This window comes from Pristiophorus japonicus, chromosome 15 (assembly GCF_044704955.1).
Source record: "Pristiophorus japonicus isolate sPriJap1 chromosome 15, sPriJap1.hap1, whole genome shotgun sequence".
Taxonomy (NCBI): Eukaryota; Metazoa; Chordata; class Chondrichthyes; family Pristiophoridae; genus Pristiophorus; species Pristiophorus japonicus.
This window is the reverse complement of record NC_091991.1, coordinates 13,990,563-14,008,614: the sequence shown is the minus strand read 5'-3', so window position 1 is coordinate 14,008,614 and position 18,052 is coordinate 13,990,563. Positions and strand designations below refer to the sequence as shown.

Below are 18,052 nucleotides of genomic sequence, written 5' to 3'. Positions count from 1 at the left end.
GTGATGAGCCTTAAAGTACATTGTGACAGCAACTGTTTACATACAAATTTCCCATTCTAAATGTTTATCTAGAATCTTACAGCACAGAAGACTATTCGGCCCATTGTACTGACTCTTTGAAAGAGCAATCCAATTAGACCCACTCATCCTGCTCTATCCCCATAGCCCTACAAATGTCTCAGCAACAAGCAGCAGCATTTATATAGCGCCTTCAAAGTAGTAAAACATCCCAAGGTGCTTTACAGGCACGTTATCAAATGCACGAGATATTAGGACAGGTAACCAAAAGCTTTATTAAAGAGGTTGTTTTATCTTTTCCTTTTGAAAGTCACTATTGAATCTGCTTCCACCGCCCTTTCAGGCAGCGCATTTCAGATCACAACATAACATAAGAATTAGGAACAGGAGTAGGCCATCTAGCCCCTCGAGCCTGCTCCGCCATTCAACAAGATCATGGCTGATCTGGCCGTGGACTCAGCTCCACTTACCCGCCCCGCTCCCCATAACCCTTAATTCCCTTATTGGTTAAAAATCTATCTGTGATTTGAATACATTCAATGAGCAAGCCTCAACTGCTTCCTTGGGCAGAGAATTCCACAGATTCACAACCCTCTGGGAGAAGAAATTCCTTCTCAACTCGGTTTTAAATTGGCTCCCCCGCAACAACTCGCTGCGTAAAAAAAAATCTCAGAATGGTTACAGCACAGAAAACCAATCTACGATTCTCATCCCCTCCCCCCCCCCCCCCCCAATATTTTGCCAATTATCTTAAATCTGTGTCCTCTGGTTACTGACCCTTCTGCCACTGGAAAGTTTCTCCTTATTTACTCTATCAAATCCCCTCAGAATTTTGAACATCTCTATTAAATCGCCCCATAACCTTCTCTGCTCTAAGGAGAACTCCCACTTCTCTACATAACTCAAGTCCCTAATCCTTAGAACCATTCCAGTCAATCCCTCCCACACCCTCTCCGAGGCCTTGACACCCTTCCTAAAGTGCAGGGCACAGAATTGGACACGATACTCCAGCTGGGGCCTAACCAGCGATTTATAAAAGATGACCAAAGATTGTGACGATAGGAGGTGGGACTTGAAGTGCATCAGGGAGTATATACACACACACACACACACACAATGGTCCAACTCTGCCCTTTCGGGGACAGGAGCCTCCATTCTTCCCATTTCCCAACACCAGGAGCCCTCATGTATTGCTGGCTCTCCGAAGCTGCTCAGGTGAGTTGTCCATTTTCTTTGATCTAATAATCTCCACTTTTCCCATTTATATAATGCAAGAAACATTAATAAAAATGTTTGATTATAAAAGTGTAGGTGCTCTGTGTGCAGTAACAAACAGAATATGTCTGTATGCAAGTTGTGATTATACATTCTCTCAGTGTGTAGAGCTGAAGGGCCCAGGCAACAAGTCTGTGAACTGCTGGCGGACCGCAGTTTCTTCTCGCCGATAGAAAGCATTGATGAGAGATTCCTTACAACCGTCCGGCACAAGAACCTTCCCGTTACTCACTGACTGTGAAGCTGCAAAAATCACTCACACAGGAATAAGTATCGGGCCACTTTATTGTGAAGTAGAATGTTACACGAGGCAGGATACCTGCTCAGTAATTTATATAATGTTATAGAACTTCAAAAAATTCACATTCATCATTCTCTTTGCTCTTTATAATCAATACATTCCAAGTCCATCCACAACTTAGCAGGAAGAGTTGAAAAGTTTTAGATAAATATCTGCCAATGCTGGAAGTGTCGGCATCGCTCAGACTACGACTCCATTGCATTCTCTGTCATGCTGCTAGCCACTGGGCCAGTAACCGATGAACTCCAGGGTGCAGCCACCTGTAATCTTTCGCGAGCTCCAAATGCCGTGTTCACTGAGAAAACATCACAGGAGCGCAAACAAGAAAAAGGGTAGTTAAACTTCCATGTGTTTAAAAACTCTACTACAAAGAAACACTTTGCACACGTCAACCGGAGTCAGCTTATGAACGGAAACAAATGAGGAGAGCGGACAGGACAGCAGGGTGAATAAGATCACAGAATTCTGCCCCAAAGCATTTGCAGTTCTGAACCGCAGCCAATGCAGATACTGAACATTTACAAATGCCACTTCCTCAGAAACAAACACCTTACAGAGGATTACATCGGATATACGGCACAGAAACAGGCTATTCGGCCCAACCAGTCCATGCCGGTGCTTAGGCTCCACTCGAGCCTCCTCCCATCTTTCCTCACCTAAACCTATCAGCATAACCCTCTATTCCCTTCTCCCTCATATGCTTGTCTAGTCTCCCCTTATATGCATCGATACTATTCTCTTCAACCACTCCCTGTGGTAGCGAATTCCACATTCTCACCACACTCTGGGCAAATAAGTTTCTTCTGAATTCCTTATTGGATTTCTTGGTGACTATCTTATATTGATGGCCTCTAGTTGTGCTCTTCCCCACAAGTGGAAACATTCTCTCTGTATCCACTCTATCAAAACCAATCATTTTAAAGACATCTATTAGGTCACCCCCCCAGACTTTTTTTTTTTTAAAAAGAGAAAAGAAACCCAGCTTGTTCATGCTTTCCTAATATGTATACTAGAAATGCGAGGGTATACATAAGAACTTAAGAAATAGGAGGAGTAGGCCATTTAGCCCTTCGAACCTGCTCTGCCATTTAATAAGTTCATGGCTGATTTGATCATGGACTCAGCTCCCCATAACCCTTTATTCCCTTATCGGTCAAAAATCTGTCTATCTCCACCTTAATATATTCAATGACCCTGTCTTCACATCTCTCTGGGGCAGAGAATTCCACAGATTTACAACCATTAGAGAAGAAATTACTTATCTGTATTGAAATTCATTTGCCATTTATATGCCCATTCTTCAAGTTTGTTAATGTCTTGTAATTTGTTGCAGTCCTCTTCAGTATTGGCTATCCCCCCACCCAATTTGGTGCTGGCCACAATTTTTAAAAATTGTATTTTTGATTCCAAAGTTTAAATCATTAATATCAATTATGAACAACAGTAGACCCAGCACTGATCCTTGTAGTCACCACTTCCCACCTTCTGCCACTGTGAATAGCTATCCATTCTGATATCCATACTTGTCCCGACTCCGCATGCTTTGACCTTATTGAAGGTCTTTTGGAAATGGACAGGACAATGGCCTTTGTGTCAATTTAATAAACACAACTATCTTCCAACACAAATTAACAACCAACCCTTCAGCACTGAACTTGTGTGCAGCATCAGATGCTGTCGAGATTTTTAATGTTCGATGCATCTAGAATCTGGGTGGGGCCAAGAGTTCCGTCTGAATAAAATCACAACTGTTACATGTTGCAATTGAAATGCTAAAGTTCTCAAAAAAGTTCAACTGTGAAGTTAAAGCTTCACACTTTATCTTACTCTGAAATTTCACAACGAATTCTAAAAGTTTTTGAATAACCCTGAAACTGAACAAGCACTTCCTTCAATACCACAGAATGTCACAGGAGGCCATTCGGCCCATCGGACCTGTGCTGACTCTTTGAAAGACCTATCCAATTACTCCCACGCCCCTGCTCTTTACCCACAGCCCTGTAACATTTTTCTCTTTCAGTATTTATCCAATTCCCCTTTGAAAGCTACGATTGAATCTGCTCCCACCACCCTTTCAGGCAGCGCGTTGCAGATCACAACAACTCACCGTGTAAAAAAGTTTCCTTGTGTTACCTCTGATCCTTTTGCCAACCACCTTAAATCTGTGTCGTCCGGTTATTGACTTTTCTGGAAACAGTTCCTCCTTATTTAACACGATAACACCCTACCCGATCTGTTGCAGCCTCCCTCATCTGTTACCATCAAAAGCATTATTACACTCTCTAAGTAATGCTACTTTATTGATGCAGTTTCCTTAAAAATGTGATATATAGAAACAAAGTTTACAGCAGAGGCGGCCATTCGGCCCATCGTGTTTGTGCTGGCTCTGCAAGAACAAACTAAAACTGACCCCACTGCTCTCCCATAGCCCTGTATCAATCCCACTGCCCCGCTCTCCCCATCACCCTGTATCAATCCCACACTAATCCCACTGCCCCGCTCTCTCCCCACAGCCCTGTATTAATCCCACACTAATCCCACTGCCCCGCTCTCTCCCCACAGCCCTGTATTAATCCCACACTAATCCCACTGCCCCGCTCTCTCCCCACAGTCCTGTATCAATCCCACACTAATCCCACTGCCCCGCTCTCTCCCCACAGCCCTGTATCAATCCCACACTAATCCCACTGCCCCACTCTCTCCCCACAGTCCTGTATCAATCCCACTGCCCTGCTCTCTCCCCACAGCCCTGTATCAATCCCACAGCCCCGCTTTCTCCCCATAGCCCTGCATCAATCCCAAACTGATTTCACTGCCCCACTGTCTCCCCATAGCCCTGTAACAATCCCAAACTAATCCCACAGGCCCGCTCTCTCCCCACAAACAGCCCTGTATTTTCCTCTAATTCGAATATTTATCCAATTTCCCTTCAATGATACAGTGGTTTCTGCCTCACCGCTCCCTGTGGCAAAACATTCCAGACGCCAACAAACCCTCTGTGTAAAGAACTTTCCCCCAACCTCACTCCCTTGGTGATAATTTCAATGAATGGCCCACCGTCACTGACTCTCCTAACTACAGAAAATCATCTTCGAACCTATTGTCAAATAACTGAAGAAGAATATTCTGCACTAAACGTTCTGACTTTAGGAGATTGGGCTGCGAATATTGAGGGGCCCCGAGGGCCTCGGTGTGAGTGATTACCTGCAGACACACTGCTGATGTCCCACGTGCGCAAACCTCCCTTCTGTCCTCCAAAAGCATAGAGAAACGGCGAGTCTGGGCAACACACGGCACAGAACACAACACCCTGCAAACAGACATGGGGCAAGGTCACGGGGGCTGGAATTGCAGCTCCAATTCATACAAAGCAAATTCACCATTCACTCTGCACTTCCACCCACCCCAGCAGAAAGCCCCCATGAACCTGTGCAAAAGCAATGTTAATAATGTTTCAGCCTTCTTCACAACCCGCACCAAGAGCAGAGAGTGGGAGCTTACTGTACTGGGAATGACAAACAGCCACACTAGTATCATAGAATCATAGACTGGTTACAGCACAGAAGGAGGCAATTCCACGCATCGAGTCTGTGCCGGCTCTCTGCAAGAGAACCTCACAGCTAGTCCCACTCCCCCGCCCTTTCCCCGTAGCCCTGCAAATCTTTTTCCTTCAGGTACTTATCCAATTCCCTTTTGAAAGCTGCGATGGAGTCTGCCTCCACCATCCTTTCAGGCAGTGCTTTCCAGATTCTGACTACTTGCTGCGTAAAAAGGTTTTCCCTCACGTTGCCGTTGGTCCTTCTGCCAATCACCTTAAATGTGCAGCCGCAGTATGTCACACTGACCAGTGTAATGGGATATCGTGCTGACACAATAATGACACACCCAGCACCTCAACTACCAGTAATACATCCGATTGATTCTTATCTTCACTGCCATTTCTCAGTGTTTCCGTCACTTACCATTTTCATATCCCTGGAGTGTACCAAGCTAGGCTTGTTCCCCCAAATATCCCAAATCTTCACGTATTTATCGGAAGATGAGGTCACCAGGCAGCCTTTGATTTGGCTGCTGAGTTCCAAACCTGAAAGAAAGCATGTTAGTTCCAGCTCATGGTTTAAGCACATCAAACTCTGCTTTCACATAACCGGTAATTGAGGAATGACATAGAATAACAGAGGGAAATGGAATACCCAGGAACAGGAGGAGGCATTCAGCCCCTCCAGCATGTTCTGTCATTCAATCAGATCATGGCTGATCTGCATCTTAAGCCCATTTACCTGCCTTTGCTCCAGAGGAAAATGAAACACAATTGTAAAGCAATAACAGAAATATATAGAAAGGGGAGGAATTTCTAATTAAGGAAAAAAAAAATCAAATACATGTTTTACCAAATTGATTTAGAGGCTTTAACCGCGGGGAAATTCCCATCGCCAGTGTGCTCCCTGCACTCGGGAAAATCTGTGCCGGGAAGCAATAATGGTGATGAGCTAAGTCACAAAATCTCCATTTGACCATTTCGGGGCGAGTAGCACCAACTCTGAACCATTTACATCTGTATAACAGAATGGGAGCCCAGGGCTTGGGCTGACATCACAGTACAATACTGAGGGAGTGCTGCACTGTCCGAGGGGCAGTACTGAGGGACGCTGCACTGTCCGAGGGGCAGTACTGAGGGAGTGCTGCACTGCCACAGGGGCAGTACTGAGGGAGTGCTGCACTATTGGAGGGGCAGTACTGAGGGAGTGTTGCACTGTCGGAGGGGCAGTACTGAGGGAGCGATGCACTGTCGGAAGGGCAGTACTGAGGGAGTGTTGCACTGTCGGAGAGGTAGTACTGAGGGAGTGTTGCACTGTCGGGAGGACACTACTAAGGGATTGTTGCACTGTCGGAAGGGCAGTACTGAGGGAGAGCCGCACAGTCGGAGGGGCAGTACTGAGGAAGTGCTGCACTGTCGGAGGGACAGTACTGAGAGAGCGTTGCACTATCGGAGGGGCAGCACTGAGGGCGTGCTGCACTGTCGGAGGGGCAGTACTGAGGGACTGTTGCAGTCACAAATGCCGACCTTCAGATGCGATGCAGAACCAAGCAGAGGCCCCCGTGTGCCTGTCTGAGTCTCAGGTGGAGGTGTGAGAACGCACAGGAGCAGGAGGGGGAGACCACCCAGTGTCTTAACGGACCTCCCTTGACCAACACCAGATCATTGTGCATTGCTTGGATTGATGGGCTACAATTCGCGACCAGATTTAGCTGCACAACAGTGACTCCATTTCACTTCAAAGTTGTTCGCCTTGGAGCAATTTCGTTTAAAGGGAGGTTTGATAGAACGTTCAAAACCATGAAGGGTTTTCATAGAGTAAATACGGAGAAACTGTTTCCAGTGGCAGCAGTATCCATAACGGATGTAAGAAAATTGGCAAAAGAACCGGAGGGGAGATGAGGAGAATACATTTCCGCAGTGAGTTGTTGGGATCTGGAATATGCTGCTTGAAAGAGGAAACATTTGGTGGCTATGGGGGAGTGGGACTAATTGGATAGCTCTTTCAAAGAGCCAAATGGCCTCCTCCTGTGTGGTATGATTTTAAGCATTCACTGCACGTGAGGTTGTGTGGGGTCTTTGTAAAATGTGAGACCGCACTAGATAAATGCAAGGCTCGATTCTTTATAAAATCTGAATAATGAATGGACTGTTCTTCCTCTAATCTTCAGTGAGATTACATTTGCTAAATACAGGCGTTTGCTGAACCTGGCCCTCATGAATCCACTGTTACTGACCACGATCACCCAAAAAGATAAAAGGTTTGTGTTTCCGGAAGATCATTAAAAAAATATCTCCGCCCAAAATATTTGTCCAAGGAGCGATGTGAAGATGAAAGTCGGGCGAGGGCAACTTTCACTGTCACGCTGTGCTTTGAAACGGGAATCAGTAGGCACGAGAAACTTGCTGTGCAGTTTAAAAGTTGTGATACAGCTCACAGACCGCTGATGAAGCCTTTCTTACCCGTTACTTCGCCGTCGTGAGCTTTGAGTGTGAAAAGTGGTTTGTCCGACCGAGCATCCATACAATACACAAACCCATCCTCCGTGCTGGCCTGGAAAAGCAAGACACACACTAACTTCGAGCCAAGCCGTGAAGTGTGAACGATAACTAATGATGAATATTCTTTCATTATTACGACTGGCATTCACTCCCAAACTTGGTCCCACACATATAAAACGATAAACTCTTGGCTGTGCAATCCCAACAATCCTTTTTACTTTCAACAACATCACTCCTTCAGAAACTGCGCAACGTCGCTGCCCGTACAATCCCCTCCCGGCAACCAGAATAAAGCTCACCAGGAAGTTACACGGTGAAAAATGATTCCACGTCACTCGCTCGACTTCCCCACTGAACCTCCAGCTGCGATGGTTCTCCTTCGGACTCCGGCAGTCGTACAGAATGACTGACCTGTAGATAACCAAGGTGAACGAACATAAACCGCTGCAGTCAACACCGGACAAACCGACGGCAGGAAAGTTTGAAGGAAGCTTTTGATCGTAGCTTCAGTCCCAAACTGGCAGCAAGACCATTCGGGGCACCAGTGTGAAAGGACACAAGTGATCCCACACACAGCAAGATGCAGGTCTCACCCACACCATACACTTCTCTGTGGGTGAGGGGGAGGGCCAGTAACCAGGAGGCTGCAGCAATGTGCCCCGTAGCAGATGATTAAAGAGTAATATTGGCATAAGACTGGATGAGGCATGAGGAGGCTAGAGAGAGTAATAAAGATTTGCATTTATATAGCACCTTTTATGACCTCAGGAAGTCCCAAAATGGCTTTACAACCAATGAAGCACTTTTGAAGTGTAGTCACTGTTGCAATGTAATAAATATTGTAACCCTTTCAATGAACCCTGGGATTTTGCTTCATTTGGTAATGGAGGGTGTCAGCTACTGTTGCACAGTGTCATATTACACTGTGTCTTTAAACTGTCCTGAACACGGCACAATCTGTTTAACAACAACTTGCATTGATATGGATTCTTTAACTTAGGAAAACGCCCCAAGGTGCTTCACAGGAGCGAAACACTGACCGAGTCACACATGGAGATATTAGCAGGGGTGACCAAAAATCTTGGCTTGGAAGAAGCGGATGGAAGTGGAGGGGTTTAGGGAGGGAATTCCAGAACTTAGGGCCCAGCTGACCGAAGGCACGGCCACCAAAGGGACAAAGGGAATGTGAGATGCATACGAGGCCAGAGTGGGAGGAATGAAGAGATAGGGAGGGGTGTGGGGCTTGAGGAGGTTACAGAGATAGGGAGGGGTGTAGGGGCTGGAGGAGGTTACAGAGATAGGGAGGGGCGTAGAGGCTGGAGTAGGTTAGAGATAGGGAGGGGTGCGGGGCTGGAGGAGGTTACAGAGATAGGGAGAGGTGTAGAGGCTGGAGTAGGTTAGAGATAGGGAGGGTTGTGGGGCTGGAGGAGGTTACGGAGCTAGGGAAGGGTGTAGGGTTGGAGGAGGTTAGAGATAGGGAGTGGTGTAGGGCTGGAGGGGGTTATAGAGATGGGGGGGGAGGGGGGCGAAGCCATGAAGAGAGTTGAACAAGAGGCTGGCAATTGTAAATATGAAGAGCTGGTGGGCCTGTTAGGACAAAGATAGCAACGCTCCAAGAGGGGAGGGGATAACTTACAAAATGGAGACAAATGCCTAGAATCGTATCTCACTTGTCAAAAGATCCAGAGAGAAGAGTCTGTGCTTCAAACGGATGCCAGCGGAGAGTCTGCACCTGAAAGGAAAAGAGTGAGTGAGCTAAAGATTCACAGCAATGCACAAGCGACAACAACTTGTATTTATATAGCGCCTTTAGTAGTGAAACATCCCAAGGCACTTCACAGGGGTATTACGATATAAAAAAATTGACATCGAGCTGCACAAGTAGAAATTAGGGCAGGCTTGGTCAAAGAGCTAGGTTTTAAGGAGAGTCTTGAAGGAGAAAAGAGTGATAGAGAGACGGAGAGGTTTAGGCAGGGAGTTCCAGAGCTTGGGGCCCAGGCAGCTGAAGGCACGGCCACCAATGGTGGAGCGATTATAATCAGGGATGCTCAAGAGGGCAGAATTAGAGGAGCGCAGACATCTCGGAGGGTTATAAGGCTGGAGGAGATTACAGAGATAGGGAGGGGCAAGGAGGAAATGGAGGAATTTGAAAATAAGAATGAGAATTTTGAAATCGAGGCGTTGCTTAACCGGAAGCCAATATAGATCAGCGAGCCCAGAGGTGATGGGTGATCGGGACTTAGGATATGGGCAGCCGAGTTGTGGATCACCACTAGTTTGAGTAGAATGTGGGAGGCCAGCCAGAAGTGCGCTGGAATAGTCAAGTCTGGAGGTAACAAAAGGCATGGATGAGGGCTTCAGCAGCGGAGGAGCTGAGGCAAACCTCGGGCCCCTGAAATAAACCTGCATCAGATTGCTGCACACACACGGACATTGCGATCTGCATCAGATTATAGCACGCACACACACTGCGATATCATAGAATCATAGAAATTTACAGCACAGAAGGAGGCCATTTCGGCCCATTGTGTCCACGCCGGCCGACCAAGAGCTATCCAGCCTAATCCCACTTTCCAGATCTTGGTCTGTAGCCCTGTAAGTTACGGCACTTCAAGTGCATATCCAAGTACCTTTTAAATATGGTGAGGGTTTCTGCCTCTGCCACCCTTTCAAGCCACTGAGTTCCAGATCCCCACCACCCTCTGGGTGAAGACATATCCCCTCAAATCTCCTGTAAACCTCCCCCCAATTACTTTAAATCTATGTCCTCTGGTTTTGACCCTTCTGCCAAGGGAAACAGGCCCTCCCTATCCACTCTATCCAGGCCCCTCATAATTTTATACACCTCAATCAGGTCTCCCCCCTCAGCCTCCTCTGTTCCAAAGAAAACAGACCCAGCATCTACAATCTTTCCTCAGCCAAAATTCTCCAGTACAGGCAACATTCTTGTAAATCTCCTCTGCATCCTTTCCAGTGCAATCACATCTTTCCTGTAATGTAGTAACCAGAACTGCACACAGTACTCCAGCTGCAGCCTAACCAGTGTTTTATACAGTTCAAGCATAATCTCCTTGCTCTTGTATTCTATGTTTAGACTAATAAAGGCAAGTATTCCATATGCTTCTTAACCACCTGAGCTACCTGGGCTGCTACCTTCAGGGATCTGTGGACCTACAGTCCCCTTTGTTCCTTTTTAGTGTCGTTCAACTGAATGTGTATTCCCTTGCCTGGTTAGACCTCCCCAAATGCATTTTCTCAGTTATCTGGATTGAATTCCATTTGCCACTGTTCCGCTCACTGACCAGTACATAGATATCTTCCTGCAAACCGCAGCTTTCTTACATAAGAACATAAGAATTAGGAACAGGAGTAGGCCATCTAGCCCCTCGAGCCTGCTCCACCATTCAACAAGATCATGGCTGATCTGGCCGTGGACTCAGCTCCACTTACCCGTCCGCTCTCCGTAACCCTTAATTCCCTTATTGGTTAAAAATCTATCTGTGACTTGAATACATTCAATGAGCTAGCCTCAACTGCTTCCTTGGGCAGAGAATTCCACAGATTCACAACCCTCTGGGAGAAGAAATTCTTTCTCAACTCGGTTTTAAATTGGCTCCCCCGTATTTTGAGGCTGTGCCCCCTAGTTCTAGTCTCCCCAACCAGTGGAAACAACCTCTCTGCCTCTATCTTGTCTATCCCTTTCATTATTTTAAATGTTTCTATAAGATCACCCCTCATCCTTCTGAACTCCAACGAGTAAAGACCCAGTCTACTCAATCTATTATCATAAGATAACCCTCTCATCTCCGGAATCATCCTAGTGAATCGTCTCTGTACCCCCTCCAAAGCCAGTATATCCTTCCTTAAGTAAGGTGACCAAAACTGCACGCAGTACTCCAGGTGCGGCCTCACCAATACCCTGTACAGTTGCAGTAGGACCTCCCTGCTTTTGTACTCCATCCCTCTCGCAATGAAGGCCAACATTCCATTCGCCTTCCTGATTACCTGCTGCACCTGCAAACTAACTTTTTGGGATTCATGCACAAGGACCCCCAAATCCCTCTGCACCGCAGCATGTTGTAATTTCTCCCCATTCAAATAATATTCCCTTTTACTGTTTTTTTTTTCAAGATGGATGACCTCACATTTTCCGACATTGTATTCCATCTGCCAAACCTTAGCCCATTCGCTTAACTTATCGAAATCTCTTTGCAGCCTCTGTGTCCTCTACACAACCCGCTTTCCCACTAATCTTTGTGTCATCTGCAAATTTTGTTACACTACACTCTGTCCCCTCTTCCAGGCCATCTATGTATATTGTAAACAGTTGTGGTCCCAGCACCGATCCTTGTGGTACACCACTAACCACCGATTTCCAACCCGAAAAGGACCCATTTATCACGACTCTCTGCTTTCTGTTAGCCAGCCAATTCTCTATCCATGCTAATACATTTCCTCTGACTCCGCGTACCTTTATCTTCTGCAGTAACCTTTTGTGTGGCACCTTATCGAATGCCTTTTGGAAATCTAAATACACCACATCCATCGGTACACCTCTATCCACCATGCTCGTTATATCCTCAAAGAATTCCAGTAAATTAGTTAAACATGATTTCCCCTTCATGAATCCATGCTGCGTCTGCTTGATTGCACTATTCCTATCTAGATGTCCCGCTATTTCTTCCTTAATGATAGCTTCAAGCATTTTTCCCATTACAGATGTTATCTGCCCCCTTTTTTAAACAGAGGCGTTACATTAGCTGCTTTCCAATCCGCTGGTACCTCCCCAGAGTCCAAAGAATTTTGGTAAGATTATCTCGAATGCATCTGCTATAACTTCCGCCATCTCTTTTAATACCCTGGGATGCATTTCATCCGGACCAGGGGACTTGTCTATCTTGATTCCCATTAGCCTGTCCAGCACTACCCCCCTAGTGATAGTGATTATCTCAAGGTCCTCCCTTCCCACATTCCCGTGACCAGCAATTTTTGGCATGGTTTTTGTGTCTTCCACTGTTAAGACCGAAGCAAAATAATTGTTTAAGGTCTCAGCCATTTCCACATTTCCCATTATTAAATCCCCCTTCTCATTTTCTAAGGGACCAACGTTTACTTTAGTCACTCTTTTCCGTTTTATATATCGGTAAAAGCTTTTACTATCTGTTTTTATGTTTTGCGCAACTTTACTTTCGTAATCTATCTTTCCTTTCTTTATTGCTTTCTTAGTCATTCTTTGCTGTCGTTTAAAATTTTCCCAATCTTCTAGTTTCCCACTAACCTTGGCCACCTTATACGCATTGGTTTTTAATTTGATACTCTCCTTTATTTCCTTGGTTATCCACTGCTGGTTATCCCTTCTCTTACCGCCCTTCTTTTTTACTGGAATATATTTTTGTTGAGCACAATGAAGGAGCTCCTTAAAAGTCCTCCACTGTTCCTCAATTGTGCCACTGTTTAGTCTGTGCTTCCAGTCTACTTTAGCCAACTCTGCCCTCATCCCACTGTAGTCCCCTTTGTTTAAGCATAGTACGCTCGTTTCTGACACAACTTCCTCACCCTCAATCTGTATTACAAATTCAACCATACTGTGATCACTCATTCCGAGAGGATTTTTTACAAGGAGATCGTTTATTATTCCTGTCTCATTGCACAGGACCAGATCTAAGGTAGCTTGCTCCCTTGTAGGTTCTGTAACATACTGTTCTCAGAAACAATCCCGTATGCATTCTATGAATTCCTCCTCCAGGCTACCCCGTGCGATTTGATTTGACCAATCGATATGTAGATTAAAATCCCCCTTGATTACTGCCGTTCCTTTTTCATATGCCTCCATTATTCCCTTGATTATTGCCCGCTCCACCGTGAAGTTATTATTTGGGGGGCCTATAAACTACGCCCACCAGTGACTTTTTCCCCTTACTATCTCTAATCTCCATCCACAATGATTCAACATTTTGTTCATAAGATTTTTTGTTCATAACATTTCGTCTCTCACAATTGCCCTGATATCATCCTTTATTAACAGAGCGACCCCACCTCCTTTCCCTTCTTGTCTATCTTTCCGAATTGTCAGATAACCCTGTATGTTTAATCCCCAGTCTTGGCCCCCCTGCAACCACGTTTCTGTAATGACCACCAAATCATACCCATTTGTAATGATTTGTGCCGTCAACTCATTGACTTTATTTCGAATGCTGCTTGCGTTTAGGTAGAGTGTTTTAATACTAGTTTTTAAACCATGATTTTTAGTTTTGACCCCTCCTGCAGCCTCTTTATATTCATACATATCGTCCCTTCCTATCACCTTGTGGTTTACACTTCTTCTGCATTATCAACCACACAGCCTATTTTAGTGTCATCTGCAAACTTCTTAACCCCCAACATTCAAGTCCATCATCATCATAGGCAGTCCCTCAAAATCGAGGAAGACTTGCTTCCACTCAAAATGAGTTCTCAGGTGACTGTACAGCCCAATACAGGAATTATAGTCTCTATCACAGGTGGGACAGACAGTCGTTGAAGGAAAGGGTGGGTGGGACTGGTTTGCCGTTTGCTCCTTCTGCTGCCTGCGCTTGTTTTCTGCATGCTCTCGTGACGAGACTCGAGGTGCTCAGCGCCCTCCCGGATGCTCTTCCTCCACTTAGGGTGGTCTTTGGCCAAGTGTCGGTGGGGACGTTGCACTTTATCAAAGAGGCTTTGAAGGTGTCCTTGAAACGTTTCCTCTGCCCACTTGGGGCTCGCTTGCCATGTAGGAGTTCCGAGTAGAGCTGCTTTGGGAGTCTTGTGTCCGGCATGCGGACAGTGTAGTCCGCCTAACGGAGCTGGTCGAGTGCGGTCAGTGCTTCAATGCTGGCCTGATCGAGAACACTGACATTGGTGTATCTAACCTCCCAGGGGATTTGCAGGATCTTGCGGAGACATCGTTGGTGATATTTCTCCAGCGATTTGAGGTGTCTGCTGTATATGGTCCACATCTCTGAGCCTTACAGGAGGACGGGTATCACTACAGCCCTGTAGACCATAAGCTTGGTGCCAGATTTGAGGGCCTGATCCTCAAACACTCTCTTCCTCAGGCGACCGAAGGCTGCGCTGATGCACTGGAGAAGGTGTTGGACCTCATCATCGATGACTGTCCCTGCCGATAGTAGGCTCCCGAGGTATGGAAAGTGGTCCACGTGGTCCGAGGCTGAGCCGTGGATTTTGATGACCGGGGGGGGGGCGGGGGCAGTGCTATAGGGCGGGGTCAGGTTGGTGCAGGACCTTTGCCTTACGGATGTTTAGTGTAAGGCCCATGCTTTCGTACGCCTAGTTGAAGATGTTGACGATGGCTTGGAGTTCAGCCTCTGAATGCGCGCAGACGCAAATGTCATCCATGTATTGTATTTCGATGACAGAGAATGGGACGGTCTTGGATCTAGCCTGGAGGCGATGAAAATATATACCACAGAAAGCAAGGGACCCAGCACTGAGCCCTGCGAAACCCCACTGGATACAGCCTTCCAGTCACAAAAACATCCCAACCATTACCCTTTGCTTCCTGCCTCCAAGCCAATTTTGGATCCAACTTGCCACTTTGCCCTGGATCCCATGGGCTTTTACTTGCGTGACCAGTCTGCCATGTGGGACCTTATCAAAAGCTTTGCTAAAATCCATATACACTACATCAAATGCACTGCCCTCATCGACCCTCCTGGTTACCTCCTCGAAAAATTCAATCAAATTAGTCAGACATGACCTTCCCATAACAAATCGATGGTGACTGTCCCTGATTAATCATTGTCTTTCCAAATGAAGATTTATCCTGTCTCTCAGGATTTTTTCCAATACTTTTCCCACACTGAGGTTAGGCTGACTGGCCTGTAATTATTCGGTCTATCCCTTTCTCCCTTTTTAAACAAAGGTACAACATTAGCAGTCCTCCAGTCCTCTGGCACCACACCTGTAGCCAGCGAGGACTGGAAAATGATAGTCAGAGCCCCTGCTATTTCCTCCTTTGCTTCTCTTAACAGCCTGGGATACATTTCATCCAGGCCTGGGGATTTAACCAGTTTTAAAGCTGCTAAGCCCCTTAATACTTCCTCTCTCACTATGTTTATCGCATCTAATATTTCACACTCCTCCTCCCTCATTGCAAAGTCTGCATCGCCTCTCTCTTTTGTGAAAACAGATGCAAAGTATTCATTAAGAATCATACCCACATCTTCTGCCTCCACACACAGATTTCCTCTGTGGTCTCTAATAGGCCCCACTAATTCGCTAGTTATCCTCTTGCTCTTAATGTATTTATAAAACACCTTTGTGTGTTTTCCCTGATTTTACTTGCCAACATTCTTTCATGCTCTCCGATTAGAATATGCACCTCACTGCGATCCACATTAGATTACTGTACGCGCTGGCATGGAGGCAAAATTTCAAGCTTGCACAGCAGCTAATTTATAGGAAAGCTGGACTCAGTCTCTTAAGGGATCTAGGGAAAGAATAAAGAGATCTAGGGATACAGAAAGGGGATCCAGAGGTACAGATACACAAAGTAGTAAAACAGGTCAACAAAGGCATAAAAAGTGCAAACAAAGCACTGGGGTTCATTTCTAAAGGGATAGAATTGAAAAGCAGGGGTGTTTGTTAACCTTGTATAGAACCTTTAGACCACGCTTGGAGCACTGTGTGCAATTCTGGTCTCCATATTACAGAAAGGACAGACAGGCATTGGAAAAGTTGCAAAAAAGATTTATTAGGACATCGGCAGTCCCTCGAACGAGGATGACTTGCTTCCACATGAGTTCACAGATGTTTCAATGAAGGACCCGATATCCAGTCCTGAACTCCAATTGAAGGGACAGAAGATGTCTGTGGGTGGATTTTTTTAACGTGTGGTGACCGCTGCACATCAGCCACCACATGGGCTCGACAGAGCTAGGCCTTTATCCAATAGCAAGGATTAACCAGGACGACTGGAGACCTGTTCTGCTGCATGGACCTAGAGCACACACATATCGCAGTGTGGGCTGTCCCTGGGCCCTTGGATCTTCTGGGCCCCGTACCCTCATTTGCCTCTCCTCCGCCACAAACATTCACCGTACCTCCACCACAATCCCTCACCGTTCCTCCGCCACGATCTCTCGCCACTCCTCTGCCACAAACATTTGCCGCACTGCCACCACGAGCTTTCGCCGCTCCTCCACCACAAAGACATTCGCCACACCTCCGCCACGATCTCTTGCTGCTCCTCCGCAAGTGTCCCTCTCTCTTCATTCACCCCCTTTAGTATTGTATCCTTTAGTTTATATTTCCTCTCGTCATTCTTTCTACCAAAATGTATCACTTCACACTTCTCTGCGTTAAATTTCATCTTCCACGTGTCCACCCATTTCACCAGCCTGTCTATGTATTTTTGAAGTTTACCATTATCCTCCTCACTGTTCACTATACTTCCAAGTTTTGTCTCATCTGCAAATTTTGAAATTGTGCCCTGTACACCAACATTCAAGTCATTAATATATTTCAAGAAAAGCAGTGGTCCTGGTACTGATCCCTGGGGAACACCACTGTATACCTTCCTCCAGTCCTATAAACAACCGTTCACCACTACTCGGTTTTCCTGTCATTTAGCCAATTTTGTATCCATGCTGCCACTGTCCCTTTTATTCCATGGGCTTCAGCTTTGCTGGCTGGCCTATTATGTGGCATTTTGTCGAACGTCTTTTGGAAGTCCCATGTACACCACATCAACCACTTTGCCCTCACCAACCATCTGTTGCCTCATCAAAAAACTCGATCAAGTTGGTTAAACACAATTTGCTTTTAACAAATCCGTGCTGGCTTTCCTTAATTAATCCACCCTTATCCAAGTGACTGTTAATTTTTTTCCCTGATTACAGTTTCGAAAAGCTTCCCCATGACCAAGGTTAAACTGTATCTAAGGAGGATTGGAAGATTATGGCCAGCACCTCCGCAATTTCCTCCTTAACCTCCCTCAGCATCCGAGGCTGCATCCCATCTGGTCCTGGTGACTTATCTACTTTAAGTACAGCCAACCTTTCTAGTACCTCCTCTTTATCAATTCTTATCCCATCCAGTATTTAGCATTTTTTCTTTACTAATGTCTTTCCCATACAATCTCCAATATATCTCTGGGATGAATCAGGTCACTCGGTCAAACAGCCGGCACAGGCACGACGGGCCGAATGGCCTCGTTCAGACCTGTAAGATTCTAAGATTCTGTCTCCCACCAATTGCCACAAACTCTCACCATTTGACTCCTGTCGATTTCTCCCTACAGTGACAGTCAGATTTGGAAAGTGATAGAAATGAATTTATTGCTCACAAGATTTCTCATTCCTTGGAAGGTTTATGTCTAACTGCAGATTTGTGAATTACTCACATTGTTGGACTTTACCAGATTTGAGAGGTTATAACTA

At 45.9% G+C, this 18,052-nt stretch overlaps 1 protein-coding gene across 3 annotated transcripts in view; it reads right to left on the bottom strand.

Moving 5' to 3' along the window:
* Positions 1-1,560: 1,560 nt before the first annotated feature.
* Positions 1,561-18,052, bottom strand: part of pwp1 (PWP1 homolog, endonuclein) — a 53,075-nt gene continuing 36,583 nt past the window's right edge. For 2 of the 3 annotated variants that reach the window (XM_070900174.1, XM_070900173.1), the window contains 6 exons: positions 9,305-9,366; positions 7,934-8,045; positions 7,596-7,686; positions 5,557-5,678; positions 4,799-4,904; positions 1,561-1,889 (listed from right to left, as the gene is read on the bottom strand). In XM_070900174.1, coding sequence (XP_070756275.1) covers positions 1,780-1,889; positions 4,799-4,904; positions 5,557-5,678; positions 7,596-7,686; positions 7,934-8,045; positions 9,305-9,366 — 603 coding nt within the window. In that variant the 3' untranslated portion in view covers positions 1,561-1,779. Of the gene's footprint in view, positions 1,890-3,701; positions 3,847-4,798; positions 4,905-5,556; positions 5,679-7,595; positions 7,687-7,933; positions 8,046-9,304; positions 9,367-18,052 lie in introns of all 3 variants that reach the window. The other variant, XR_011596725.1, reaches the window with a different exon arrangement.